The sequence below is a fragment of the Mustela putorius genome, unplaced genomic scaffold, assembly GCF_011764305.1.
Source record: "Mustela putorius furo isolate JIRA1106 unplaced genomic scaffold, ASM1176430v1.1 tig00537284_pilon_pilon_pilon, whole genome shotgun sequence".
Lineage (NCBI taxonomy): Eukaryota > Metazoa > Chordata > Mammalia > Carnivora > Mustelidae > Mustela > Mustela putorius.
The window spans coordinates 2,101,632-2,115,482 of NW_025422422.1; the positions used below are offsets into that span (position 1 = coordinate 2,101,632).

Consider the following 13,851-nt stretch of genomic DNA (forward strand, 5'->3'; position numbering starts at 1 on the left):
AAAGTAAAGGAAGAAAATGTGTTGGGGGTGGAGACAGGAGAGGGGTGGCCTGGAGGAGAAGGACAGGGAAGGCAGGTGAGGAATAACAGGAATGATGTGAGAGAGAGGAGGAGACCCGCAAAAGAATGAGCTCACATCACCTGTGCTTTCCTTGGCACTCTCAAACTGAGGCCTGGCTCAACTGGTCAGCAGTCCTGGGTACTTGTAAGACACATGAGCAGAGGAGGGATGAACAGTCAGGATGGGCTAGATTCTGCTGCAGTAACAAACATCCCCCAATCTCAGTGGTTTAAACAAGAAAAGTTAATTTTGCTCACACTACATGCCAACGTAGGGTTGACTGGGGACTGGCCCTTTTCCGTATCATTGTTATGTCAGGACCCAGGCTCACAGAACAGCCATGAGGACACTGCCAGGCTCTAAAGCAGAGGGAAATGGAAAATGCAGAAAATTGTGCACTGGCTCTTGAAGCTTCACCATAACAGAAATGTACATCATTTCAACTCACAGTTTATTAACCAGAACAAGTCCTATGGTCACATCTAACTCCAAGGGGACAGGGAACTGCAATCCTACCATGTGGTCAGAAGAAGAGCTAAAGGATAGTGAACAATATGTATGTATGACCACCACAGTAAAGGACTCAGCCCCTGGTCTGGGGACAGACATAAGGAAAAGAAAACTGTTTCCCCTCAACAGGAAGAACTGAATAGGTTGTGATTATTCTAATAAGCGAAGCAGCAGTGTACTCTACCATGGTTTACATACGTGTGCAGAAGCTTTCTGGAAGTAAGCTAGGAAACTGATTGCACTGGAAATGGGGAGTGTGGAGTAAGAAATGTTGACTTTCCCTTTGTACCTTTTGTAGTGTTTGAAAATTTAACCATGACATTCATTTGCATGGATTAATTTATGAGACTCAGTTTCCCCCAATCTAAGTATTCAGCAGAAGACAGTGTAAATGGTCTAAAGGAAGTCCAAAGAATTGAGTGCTTATGACTGGGAGTAGACAGGCTCTGCCCTAAACAGAAACATCTAAATGCTGTTGGGTGGACCTAGGGTTAAAGAACACTGCCCTGCCCCAGGAACCTAGCCAACACCTGCCCCACACCTTTCCTGGAACTTATTGCTTCTCTAGAAGGAATAAAGAGGACTTCAACCCTGGCTTCAAGACTCAGAACATTCTTTCTCCAATCCGAAGGCCAGCATCATGACACTATGTTATCTCTGATTATAGAAGATAAGTAACAATAGAAATCATGCTCTTGACTCAGAGCAAGGAAGTTCAATATACTAATTTCTTAGGAAATCTCAGATTTCCACTGAGGATCACTCCCTACTGCTACTCTGGGGCCTACTAAGGGGTCTGGGGCAGAACAGGAGATCAGGGAAGATGTCCTGGGAAACTGCAAGGAACAAGATGCTGCCTTCCAAGAGCCTGACCTGGAGGACCCTTTGCACCATCACAAAAGGACTATGAGCCAAAAGGAAGCCAGCTATGGAAAGGATGAGAAGACTGAGTCACAGGGACACAGCCTAACTGGAGTGCATGATCCAAGGCCAAGGTTGTGGGACTTCAGCTCCTCTTTCTGCTTTCCACCTCTAGGCTTGCACCCACTGCCAGCTGGATGTGACTGCTCAAGATCTGGGCAATGTCTCTCCTCCTTAGAGAACATTCTCAAGATAGGGCCTGGGAGCCCAGGGCAGAGCAGGCACTATCGGGAAGCAAACCAGGCTCACAAATCCTAAAAAAAATATATAAATCTCATACATCCCCTCATTGTTCAACAAACATTTCATTATTTTGATTCACCAAATGTTATTGGTCAGCAAGGAGCCCAGGAGCATGATAGGAAATGAGGGATGTACAAACATGTGTAAGAACAGCCCACCCTCACCAGACCCACAGCCCAGCAGGGAGCATGAAACGCAACCAAACACTAGGGTACATGGCCCGGTGAGGCTCAGGAGAGACAAAGGCACAGTTTGGTGGGAAACTGAAGAGGAAAGAACTAATTCAGAGCTTTTCCTGGGAACTTTCAGCCTGATCCATGGTCTCCCTTGACAAGGAACTGGATAGACCCAGCCTCTTATAATTTTCTTTTCTCTAAGGTAGGCTGTGCTGCTGGGGTAAGGGATATGAAGTTTCTCCTAGAATTTCACAAGCAACATGTCCTCAGGAACAGCACTGACAAAGAGTTCACAGTTCAGAAGGATGGTAAAACAAAAGATGAATATTAGGTCTTTGTCCCCAGTTCCCTGTCCACAGCTCCCAAAGCATTGGATTCTCCAAGTGATGAGTGTCTTTTGTATGCTAACAAGATGATGGTGGATGAGAGCCCCCGATAGCTTCTGGATGGGGACTGGTTTCCGGACAAGTCCAAGATGGATGAGCAGGATGGAACTCTCCAACCTCTGGGGAGATCCCAGGAGATGGAAATTGAATTCAATCACGATGGCCAATGATTGATCCACCTACATAAATGGAATGTCCATAAAGACCTCCAAATGACAGATTTCAGAGAGTTTCCAGGTTGGCGTACACATCAGGGTGCCAGGTAGGTGACATATCCAAAGAGAGCATATCATGGAAGTTCCCTATGCATCTCTCCCACCGCACTCCTCCTGAGTTGTATCCTTTGTAATGAGCTTATAATAGTAAATCAAGTGTTTTCCAGAGACCTGAGTCATTCTAGCAAGTGATTGACTGTGAAGAGAGGGGCTTAACCAAGTTGGGCAGAAGCATGGGTATCCAGGGAGCCAAGAGTTGAGACTGAAGTCTGCCCCTGGTGCCTGAGCCCTTTAGCTTTGAGAGGTCTGCATCAACTCATAATAGTATCAGAATTGAACGGAATCAATGGACACCCATTTGGTGTTGCAAAAATGGAGAACTGGTCGATGTGAGAAGAAAACTTAACAGAAAGATCTTGTGGGAGCTTTTTCCATATCTGGGCGATAAAAGGAAGGCCATACACAGGTGTCCCAGGGCAGCTGCAGGAGGAGAGGTGCTGAGCAGTGTCCCTGCCCCTCCTCTTTTTGACCACCCCCCCACCATGGACTCAGAACCTGCATCCCCAGTCTTTCTAGGCACTGTCATCATCCTTCCTGTCCTACATTTTCCCCTGGGCAGCCAGATATCTCTGCCCCCTTGCCTCTCTTTAGTCCTATCACCGCATTAGCCTTCTGAGGTCTGTTCTAACTTTCCACCCTTTCTTCTAGAAATTCGACCGTCCTCCCTTTCACCCAAAGCCAACAAAATCCCTCCCTCCCAGGGATCTGTCTCTTGCTTCTTTCTTTGTTCAAGCCAGTTGGAGGCTTTAAATAGGAACTAAAGTCTCATGTCTTCCTGAAGAAGGTTTGTCAGACCCAGATCTTTTCCATTTGCGAGAAATAAGAACTCACTCAAACCCACCTGAGCCAAAATTGGAAATTTATTATAAGGTATCACGTTGTCCCAGACAATAAAAAAGCAGGAAGGACAATCAGATGGCAGTTGGGCCACAGAAGGACAGAGACCAGAACTGAAAAGCAGCCAGGGACCAAGGCTGCTGCCTGCTCAGGTCATACCCCCAGCTCTTAGGCACCAAGAAATTTCTCAACACCACTTCTCTGTGTATCTTCATTCCTCTCTCCATGGGGGCTTTCTCTACTCTGCCCACATAAGAGAAGACAGTCCCACATAGCCTCCAGAATTTACCGTTCCTCAGATGAGGCAACCATCAGAATTCTAACTCCAAGATCCCCAGAGAAGGGAATGTATTTCATGCTGCCCACCTGGAACGTCAAGTAGCTATACCCAGGCAGGCAGCCACATAATACCAATGTGACTGTGAGATCTGCCTGCACTGGAGGCACAGTTCTTAGAGAAAGGGGGATGCTGTCCTGGTTGGATACCCCCCAAAGCTTCACAGTAGCTGTATTTAGCCTTCCATTCACTCATTGGAATTATGCGCAACCTACAGAAAATCTGGCAAGGCCACCTGCGTGGGGACAGACATGTCTGCAGCAAGAAGGGCAGTGCTCAACTGTCCAGTCCTTTAGTCCACATTTTTAACAGTTGGAGCAACTTCCAGGAGCAGCTGGAGATACAGGGTGGCCATCTGCAACCACTTGGGCTGGCATCGGAAATAGACAAGCAGGAAATAGACCGGGATGCCACTGAGCAGGAACAGGAAGATGTACAGGAACTCAGTCTGGGGGTGCTCAATGATGGGTGCCAGCACCAGGTAGAAAGAAGCAAGGAGCATGATGACAGGGATGACGGTGGGGACCTGCCAGAGACACAGAGACTGGATGATGGAGAGGCACGGGACAGGGTGTGTGGCCCCTGGGCTCTGTCCCTCCCACCTGCCTGCCTGCCTGTTGCTTCCACCTTCCACCAGCTCCCCTCTTCCTGTCCCTGCCATCATACCTTGCCTAGCCAGAAAAGCCACCTGCTGGGTTACGGGGGCCATCCAAGGAGCCAAGGCTTTGGGACCCAGCTTGATCATTTCTGTGCTTTGTGAGTCCTACTCTGTGTGAGCCTCCTCTGGGCATGTGTCTCTCATCGTTCTCCCTGAGAGTCCTCCAGAGGAGAAATGAGTCCCCAGCAAGCAGAATCAAGGCCCTAGGACCCAGCTGTCCCTCATCCCCCCTCCCCAGGAAATACAGACAGACATCTTCTACCAAATATGACAGTGGCCACCCCGGATGAGGCTGTGGACCAATGATCTGCCTCATGCACAGACTAAGGTTGAAGAAAGCCCAACGTTTATTCCAAAGTCTACCTTGTAAGGTCGAGGAAGATTCTTGTTCTTTATCCGCAAGTACAAGAGACAGCCAATGGTGGTTCCATAGGTGATCCAGCCAAGGAAGCTGAAAGGCAAACAGAAGCCACTCGCTACCAGGCCCTGCCCTGGTTGGGTCTGCAAGAGGGGCTGGCCTTGTTGGTGCAAACCCGGGGCACAAGTGCAAGCTCACCAGAGGCCTTTCAGCCACCCCCAGCCCCTTATCCAAGGAGGCTAAGGAAAGAAGGCAAGGCTGGGGCACCAAGGACAAGAAGGCATTGGGGGGTATTCCCTCCTCTTTCATCTTCCGTCACCAAGTGACAAGTACACGAGCCAGGCCCCCACCTGGCTTCAGATCGGACCTTTCTTGCCTGCCCCTGGCTGGACGGAAGAGGACAGTTTTCAGAGGGAGGGAAGGGAAGGGGAAGCGCATGTGTGTGTCCAAAAGAAAGAGTTTGGTGGAATCTCAAGGAGCCTGTGCTCTCCTCAGGGACCACACTCTCATAGCAGATCCTCCTACCTTAGAGCTGGTGACAGGGTAGGCCGTGGAGCACCCAGACCAGCCCCTGGCCTCTGTCTTTGCCAGAGTGGGTAGCTGAGTGGCTGATGAAGGTCTAATGAAAACCTCACCTGCCCTTGGAGACCGGGTCCAGACCAGGCTGTCCCTGGAGGCAGTCAAGATGGGGAGACATTGTGTCCTCATTGGGATGGGTCATCCTAACATTCTCACTCTGTGCTGGAACATTCTCGGTCACATCCCCCAAATCTCAGTCTAAAGAAACCCTGGGCTCACCATGGGTTTGATTTATTCTTGGCATATCATGAATTTAGCCTTTCTCATGGGAAGAAGATAAAAAGAAAAACCAGGTCTGTTACTCAGTGTTCTGAACAAAGTCACATCAAGCACTGTAGATCCTGTTCCAGGAAATTAATTATACTTATGACAACAAAAGAGAGAGCACACGATGCGTGAAAAAATTCCTCAGAGAACTCCCTCTGCACCCAGATGCCGCGCTCGCCTGTGGGTGTGAGGACACACCCCCCAACCCTGCTTCAGATGAAGGCATAAAGTTATGGCTGGACGGCTAGACGGCACAACTGCCCGTCATTTCTGCCCCAGAGAAGGTAATAAAGGGGGTCAGAACATCTCCCCACTTTAATCCAATCACGGACTATACCCAGTGTGGCTGTGAGTCTGCCTTGTGTTCACTAGAGATATGCTGGGCCAGAGTCCTGAGCACAGATCAGATGACAAAGGGAAAATCATGCCACAGCCAAGAGCTGGAGGTAGTGGGGAGTAAAGCCTGACGATGGCCTCAACATGATCTCCGCAACAGAGGAAAGGAACAAGGAAGAATTAAAAAATAACAAAGACAGCACAAGCCTTTTGCTCATCTGCCTCTTGGTGAAACCCTTGTCTCATTGAATTTTGGGAAACAGGGCAAGACAGGAGGGAGACACACTTGGATTTGGGAAACAGGGAGCCTGGGTGGCTCAGTTGGTTAAGCGTCTGCCTTTGGCTCAGGTCATGATCCCAGAGACCCGGGATCGAGTCCCGCATGGGGCTCCCAGCTCCACGGGGAATCTGCTTCTCCCTCTGATCTTCTCCTCTCTCGTGCTCTCTCTCACTGTCTCTCTCTCTCTCAAATAAATAAAAAAAAATCTGGAAATACAACGGGGAGGGAATGGCTGAAATGGCTGAGCTCAGGCTTCCAGAAGCGTGCGTGCACATATGTATGTATACATACATGCATGTATGTGATAGTTACACATAGGGGCTTCCAGAAGCTTGTTATGTATATATACACACACATGTGCATGAGTGTGCACACACAGAGGACTTTTAAATATGTGAATGAGTGTATGTGAGCATGCACACAAAGGCACCATGAGATACCCACACGGGAGGAGAGTCTCACTTGCCTCAAGAAGTTCACGATGGTGCTGAAGTTTCCTGGGATGACCAGGACCAGAGCCACTGCGGTGGTAAACATCAGGGCTGGAGTTGGTGTGAGGCGATGCACATGAACCATGGACAGAAGTTGGGGCTGGGAGCAAAGCCAGGTGTCAGGCAGCCCCCCAGGGGAGCCACAGCAGCTCTATGCCCTGGGAAGCTTCCTGTCCTCTTCCCCGGCAAATTCACTCTGGACACCAGTGGGCCCAACCTAATAGTCCCCAGTCTCCACTGCTTCTGGGTATAGATCTCTGTGGCCTACCTGGGGTGAAACCAGGCCCAGGATGCAGAATGGGGGAACCTCTCCCTCCAGGCCAGCCAAGACCCAGTTGGGAGAGAGTGTAGAGAGCTGAAGCAGGTGCCTGGCCAGGTCGTTCAACTTTCTATTGCTCATCCCGAACACAGGAAGAGGGACCAAGGGTGGGAAGACAGACAAAGTGGGAGGAAAGGGTAGGGCAGTTGCCGGTGGAGCATGGAGTAGGACTGTGGGTTATTGTGGTAGACTGTTCTATTACTCAGCAAATAGTCAGTCTCCCCCTCCCAGCCCTATGGACAAATACTGTCTGGTTCCCCATCCATTGGCGCTGGGCTTGGCCAATGAACTGTGAGCAGGAGTAACACAGCAGAGGCTCAAAATACATTTGTGTGGTTTGGCTTGGTCTCTTCAACCCCTGCCACCTGCTCCAGGCAAAAACATACTTTGGCCTGGGTCCCTGAGACACGAACAGACTCGGAGTCCCAAAAGAAGAAATCTGAACACAAACCCCAGCCTGAAGCAGAGCCATGGGGGACCCAAGGACTGATGAACAATATGGAATGTTTGCTGTTGTCAGCCCCGGACACCTGGGAGCTGCCTGTTAACCAGCATCATTGCTGCAAAGGCTAACAGAGGGACAGTCCCTGGGGGAAGGGCCTCCGGGCATCCACATTGGCTCTACTCCTATGGCTTCACCCACTGCCCCCACGCCCCCAAAGTGTGCAAACATTCCCACCACCTACAAGCTCCACAGTGACCCTGTATGATGATCTCCCAAAACCCAGAAGTTGAAGGATTGGAGTTTAAATGGAGAGGCGTGGGATGCTTGAATCCCATTCTTAGAAAGAACAGGGCTCTGACTTACAGGGGAAGGCCTGGCTTAATTAAGCTCAGAGCTAAGTTCAGGCAGGAGAAAGCTTAGCCTCTGTAGTCCTTCCAGTGCCCTACTGCAGCACCCCCACCTCGCCCGGCCGGGACCCCATCTCTCACCATGTGGCCCTCTCTTGCCGCCACATAGCACACACGACTTCCACCGAAGAATATCCCATTGACGGAGCCAAACGTGGAGAGTGTGACAGCCAAGGGTACCAGCCAGGCCCAGGTTCCCAGCACCTGGTTCCTAGGACAACAGAGGAATCCAAGGAAGGAACTCCATCAGCAAACTGGAGGCCAACCACCAGGAAACAGAGCTAGCAAAACATCTAGAGGCAAGCTGAAATGCACAAGGGGCACTATCCCTCCCCAGGCTGGATGGTCTGCCCGGCGGCCAAGGATCGCATCACCTGACTTACTCACCCCCAGCTCACGGCCACAGCATTAGAGGAGAGGATCTCACTGGATGACAACACTAGCAGGTAACTGATGTTGACCAGGAGGTAGAGGCTGGTGACCAGAGGGATGGCGATCAGCAGCGCCCACACCAGGTTTTGCTGCAAAGATCCGGGAGAAGAGGCCCCATGTTAGCGGGGGTAGGTCCTTCTCAGGCCCTAGAACACGCTCGTCCGGGTAGTGCTGAGCCTATCCTGGCCACAGGGAATGTGCCGGACCCTGGGTGTGCCCCTCGTCCATGTGCTCACAACCCCACAGCGTGGACACACAAAGAACAGGTGTCCTGGGAGGCCCTGAGGGGCACTAACCAGTCAGAGCAGTGGAGGTACAGAGGGGCTGACAGGAGTGGGGTGGGGAGAGGCGCTATCACCAGAACTTCCAGAATGAGCAGAACCATATGCCGGGCTCTCCTGGAAGAACAGGAGAGATTCCCGCGGGTGGGGGTGGGGGCATTCCCAGCAGGGGCACCCGTGAGAGCAGAGGCACAGAGAAGGGACAAGAAAGTTAAAGATCTTCCTTCTTGGCTGTTCATTGATCTTTCCAGCTGGAATATTCCAAGCCCACCACGCCAACCCTGCCCAATCTCTGGGTCTCCAGAATGCAGGCCCAGACCACAGGCCATGACTCCCAAGGGTCCTACTCTGCCCCTCCATCTCCTCAACTGGAAATTGGGGGTCACTGGGGATCTGTAAAGTGGGACTCCCTACTGCTCTGCCTCTGTGAGGTGTGAGGGTCATCAAAGAGGAACAGAAAGAAGGGCCTGGACAGAGGGGCCGAGGGAGCTCACAGCAGGCTGTACTGGGAGCTGAGGGCCGATCTGACCTATGGTCTCCCAGGAAAGATACTGAGGGGCTGGGTGGCTCGGTCGGTTAAGTGTCCGACTCTTGGTTTCAGTTCAGGTCATGGTCTCAGGGTCGCGAGATCGAGCCCTGCATCAGACTCCACACTCAGCGCAGAGTCTGCTAGAGACTCTGTCTCCCTCTGCCTCTGCCCCTCCTGCTCATGCTCACTCTTGCTCACTTGCTGTCTCTCTAAAATAAATAAATTTTTCAAAAATAATAAAAGAAAGGGACTGAGCAGGCATCCAGTAAACATGGAGGAATCCTCCAGTAAAAATGGAGGAATCCATGAAAACTGGGTACATCAGTGTACTCCCTCCCACGTCACACCCCCAGCCCTGGCCATCATCCTGGAGCCAAGAGCAAATGGAAGGAAGGGGTCTCCCTTGGGGCCCACGGAAGTACTTAACTTTCCCCAGGCGTAGGCCACCCTGGATAGACATCTTTAGACTCCAAAGTAGGAGGAAGGAAAAGCTTTCTCTAGGTGTCCTTTAGCTTACCTTGTGAGGGGCAGGCAAGCACTGAGGAGCCCAGGGCCTCTCCCCTCCATACCAAACGGAACACCAGAACCTGGCATTGCTGTTACCGACACTTACAATGTAACACAAAATGAAACAGAGAAGTGGTCATGCTGTACCAAGAGGCAGGAGGTTCTCCTCCGGACTCGGCACAGCGCCGTCCGGGGGAGAGTTATACCACCGTCCCACACAGACCTCCTTGTCCACTGTAAGGTAAGACCTTCCCCACATTTAAGACTCTCTCCTGGTTAGCATATTTTCTGCTCTTCAACGTGATATAAAAAAAACAATTTCCAGAGCTTTCTTCAGGCCCACAGAAAACTCTGGAGGGAAGCATGGGAGGAAATGCATGGGGGCACTGAGGACAGAGTAGTGATCTCGGGGACTGTCTTCATGCCTCCTTCAAATGTCCTTGGGACACAAACGTGCCCTGTTCTTTCGAGTCTCTGGGTTCCTGTTCACACTGCTTCTGCATGGCTGTTTTGCCACAAACCTCATCAGCGCTTCAAGGTTCAACTCTAACCCACCACATATGGAAGGCCTGCTTGACTGCTCTGCTTCCTGGGGATCTCTTTTCTCTGAGTTGCAGCAGCAAGCGGAGGCAAGCTTTATTATATCCAAGCCTCTGTCCCATCCTGTCCTGTCCTCTAAGGGCGGGGGCCAGATAGGTGACCGATTCAGCCCAGTTTGCCTGAGACTTTCATGCTTTTAGCCCCAGAAGTCCAGCATTCCTGGGAGCGCTTCAGCCCCAGGCAACCGGGAAGGCTGGTCCGCTGACCTGGCAGGTCACGTGACAGGTATGTGCGAGGGAAGCCAGGAGGATGGCAATGGAGTCTCATATAAGATGGGTCCTTCCACATCCCCTCTAGCTCTCAAAACTGGGGACCTAAAAGCAAAGGAAGATGCCCCAACCACCACAGAGGCATGAAAGCAAATTCCTCATCTTTCCAGTCCTGAAAGTGTGTTCTGTCTGGTCCAGAAGATGCCACTTGTGGCAAAGATGGGCTGGGGGAACAGAGTCCTGGGTTGCCCCCCACAACGGGCCTCGTGGTGGGGGACCCTCAGCAGGCGAACACCCACCATGCGTGACCCAGCCACATGCTAAGTCCCAGGGAAGTGGACCTCATGTGCTTTTAAACTTAACATCTTGGACAACGCACCTGCCAGCTGATGAGCTATGACAGCAAAGCCCCACCGTGTACCACAAGAACAGTGAGATTTCCTGGCTTCGTTCCTGAACACCTTAACTCTTCGCTCAGATTCATAAGACTGGCCCAGGTTTGGCACAGGTTCTGCAGTTTTTTTGAAAAAAAAAATGTGACACGAAGATACACTTAACATGTGCTTCAGAGGGCGGAGTGAGAACCAGCCTTTCGAATGTCCAGCATTCAGAGCCATGGCTTTGTTTTTGCTTTGAAACCCCCATTTGTCAAAAATGCTCCATACACACACCCGGGATCAGCGAGCTACAGCCTGTGGACCAAATCCAGCCTGCTGCTTGTTTTTGTAAATAAACTTTTTGGAGGCCATCACCACACTCATTTGTTTACCTATGACTGTTTTCATGCTACAACGGACTTGAGTAATCTTGACAGAGACCTCGTGGCCTGCAAAACCTAAAATATTAACTCTCTGATGTTTTACAGGAAAAAGGTGGCTAATCCACGCTCTATGGCATGGGAGCTTGTCTCACTCATCTTTGGGCCCCTTGCTCTTTCCCTCAACCAGCTCTGAGCTCAGGGCCTGAGTTCAGAGAGAGTAGTCTACTCCCCATGAGCTCCCTAGAGCTCCCACCCCACCCAGAGCCAACCTGAGCACACACTAGCCATTCACCTCAAATTACAGCTGTTGTCTCCATGCACAAGTGGTTATGCTATCTGACAACTTGAAGCCCCGTGAGGTAGACAGGGCAGCTATGAAGATTTTGTTTCACAGGCCAGGGACTGAAGCACAAGGATTTACATGCAAGAATAAAAACTGGGTCCCTGAACTCCAGCCCTCACCCCAATCTCTCTCTGCTCTTGGACTTCAGTCTCCAAGCTCCTTGTCTCAGATTCTCCCAACACTCGCCTTCAGGGAGCTTTTTATCGAGAGCTGAGACATGTAAAGACCCCTTAGGCAGCCTCAAGGGGGTAGAGGAAAAGAGTCAGTTCTCATCCTCTGAGAATTAAAGATTCCTGCAGGAAATAAAAAAAAAAAAAAAAAGGAAAAGAAAACAAGTAGCAACCTAAGCAGATATATTTACAGCAAAGAGTTAATTTCCATAATAACTCAAGAGTCCGCATGTTCCAACTATCAAGATAGAGAACAAACTGAGTCATCAAGCATGGCCTCTTGCTAGTCACATGACCTCAGAATCACTTCCCTCTTTCTAAACCTCAGTTTTCCCATGTGAAAAATGGGGAAGAGTACCTACCTCACAGGGCAAATGAGACCTCAGGCGTGGTCCTATAAAGTTCCGTGCTCACTTGGGAGGTTATTACTCATATAATTCCATACACAAATTAAGGGAGACGGTGGGCTGGCATTCAGGACTGCAAAAAGGGAGCCCCCACTTTCAGCTGATGTCTCGTGGTCTTGTGAGCTCAAATAACAATAATTGGAACTGCTGATGTCTGGAGATCGCATGCCCTGAAGAAGTACGGACTCACCTTCGGATTCTTGAGCTCTTCCATTACGTAGTTGACATTATTCCAGCCATCAAAGGACCACAGTCCCTGGTAGAAGGCCATACCGATGCGCCCGGGCTGCTGCGTGGTATTGTGGAAGGCAAACAGAAAGCCGTCCGTGTAGCCACGGCCCTGGCCCAGCACCACAGCCCCACCCCCCACGATGACCAACAACGAGAACACTTTGGCGACCGCGCACAAATTCGTCAGCATGGTGGCCAGCCTCGAGCTCCTGCAGTTGACCAGCATCAGCGACAGGATGCAGATGGCTGCCACACCCTTGAGCACAGCCTGCGGCAGCGAGGAGCAGCCAGGGTAGAACGGAGCCACTGCATACTCAGCAAAGCTCAGAGAGATGGCCGCGATGGCGGCTGGTCTGACCAACAGCACAAACGTGTAGATAACCAGGAAGGCTGGCAAGGAGCCAAAGATTTGCAGGATGTAGGCATACTCCCCCCCAGATTTGGGTACCAGAGCACCCAGCTCAGCATAGCACAGAGCGCCCATCATGGCCAGGAGACCACAGACTGCCCAGACCACAAGACTGGCCCCGGGGCTGCCTATGTAGACCAAAACCCCCTGTGGTGACATGAAGATACCAGAACCGACCATACAGCCAGCAGTCAGGGACACAGCACTCCACAAGCCAATCTCCCTCCTCAGCCTTAGCCCCCTGCCACCTGGCTCCAGTCCTGACACCCCCTCACCGCCATCTCTCTCCTGCCTTCTCTCCATCTCAGGACTTCACTAGTTGCTACGTCTAGTTGAGCAGAAGCAGACGCTCTGAGAGATAATCTGTCTTGTGAGCTTCCTGCAGGAGTTAATGATTACAGCGCCTGAGGTCGTCTGAACCAGAGACCAGACAGCCAGGGTATGGCATTTAGAAAGGACTGAGCCTTCACGGATCTACCAGTCCAGTAGAGGCAGTCTGCAGGAGCTTTTTGCCACAGGAAAGATCAAGGGAAAAAAAGAGGGATTTAGCAGAAATCCCTGCTGCCCAACCCCCCAACACTGTGTGTGGGCTAACAGTTGGATGGGTGCCCCGTGCCAACAGTAAGAATGGTGAGCAACTGAACATCAGGAACCTTAAAAAAAAAAAAAAAAAAACCTGCAGTAGTTTTATCAGTCAAGCAATAAAATCCCTATTTCATCGGGATTCCAATTAGAATTGCACGAGCCCTTAAAGGAAGAACCAATATGATTAAAGAAGAGAATTCAAATAGTACAGAACAGAACTTATACCTCTAGCACGAAGGGAGCAGGGGGTTAAAAGTAAGGTACAGGGTCAGGAATGGGATCCTGCACTCAAATCCTAGCTCTAGTCCCCCACAGTTGTGTGAACTCAGACGAGGTCTCTGAACTTCACCCTACTCACCTGCCCATTAATTACAGTACCCACCACATAGGGTAATTCTAAGCATTAAATAGCATAGTCATTCAAAGTAGCTAGAATAGTAGATAAAATGGAGTAAGCTTGCCCTTTTTATTTTTAAAGGGGTAGCATAGTGTTTTGTTTTTTT

General features: G+C 50.6%; 1 protein-coding gene across 2 annotated transcripts; it reads right to left on the bottom strand.

The window, feature by feature from the left end:
• Positions 1-3,413: 3,413 nt before the first annotated feature.
• Positions 3,414-13,107, bottom strand: LOC101683032 (b(0,+)-type amino acid transporter 1). 2 transcript variants are annotated; one of them, XM_045073818.1, is made up of 7 exons: positions 13,039-13,107; positions 12,314-12,412; positions 8,273-8,406; positions 7,967-8,096; positions 6,690-6,814; positions 4,767-4,854; positions 3,414-4,271 (listed from the first exon to the last, which is right to left on the bottom strand). In XM_045073818.1, the coding sequence occupies exons 1-7, from the start codon at positions 13,042-13,044 to the stop codon at positions 4,038-4,040; spliced, it is 816 nt and encodes a 271-aa protein (XP_044929753.1). In that variant the 5' UTR covers positions 13,045-13,107; the 3' UTR covers positions 3,414-4,037. The 2 variants fall into 2 exon arrangements, with proteins under 2 accessions (XP_044929753.1, XP_004745933.1); XM_004745876.3 differs by having other exon boundaries at positions 12,314-13,081.
• Positions 13,108-13,851: the final 744 nt, after the last annotated feature.

Excerpts from the sequence above, each read along its gene's own strand:
- LOC101683032 (XM_004745876.3), bottom strand. The coding sequence starts at position 13,066 with ATGGAGAGAAGGCAGGAGAGAGATGGCGGTGAGGGGGTGTCAGGACTG. Across the intron at positions 6,815-7,966 it reads CGGCAAGAGAGGGCCACATG|CCCCAACTTCTGTCCATGGT; the intron begins GTGAGAGATGGG and ends CTTTGCTCCCAG. Across the intron at positions 4,855-6,689 it reads ACCATCGTGAACTTCTTGAG|CTTCCTTGGCTGGATCACCT; the intron begins GCAAGTGAGACT and ends TTTGCCTTTCAG.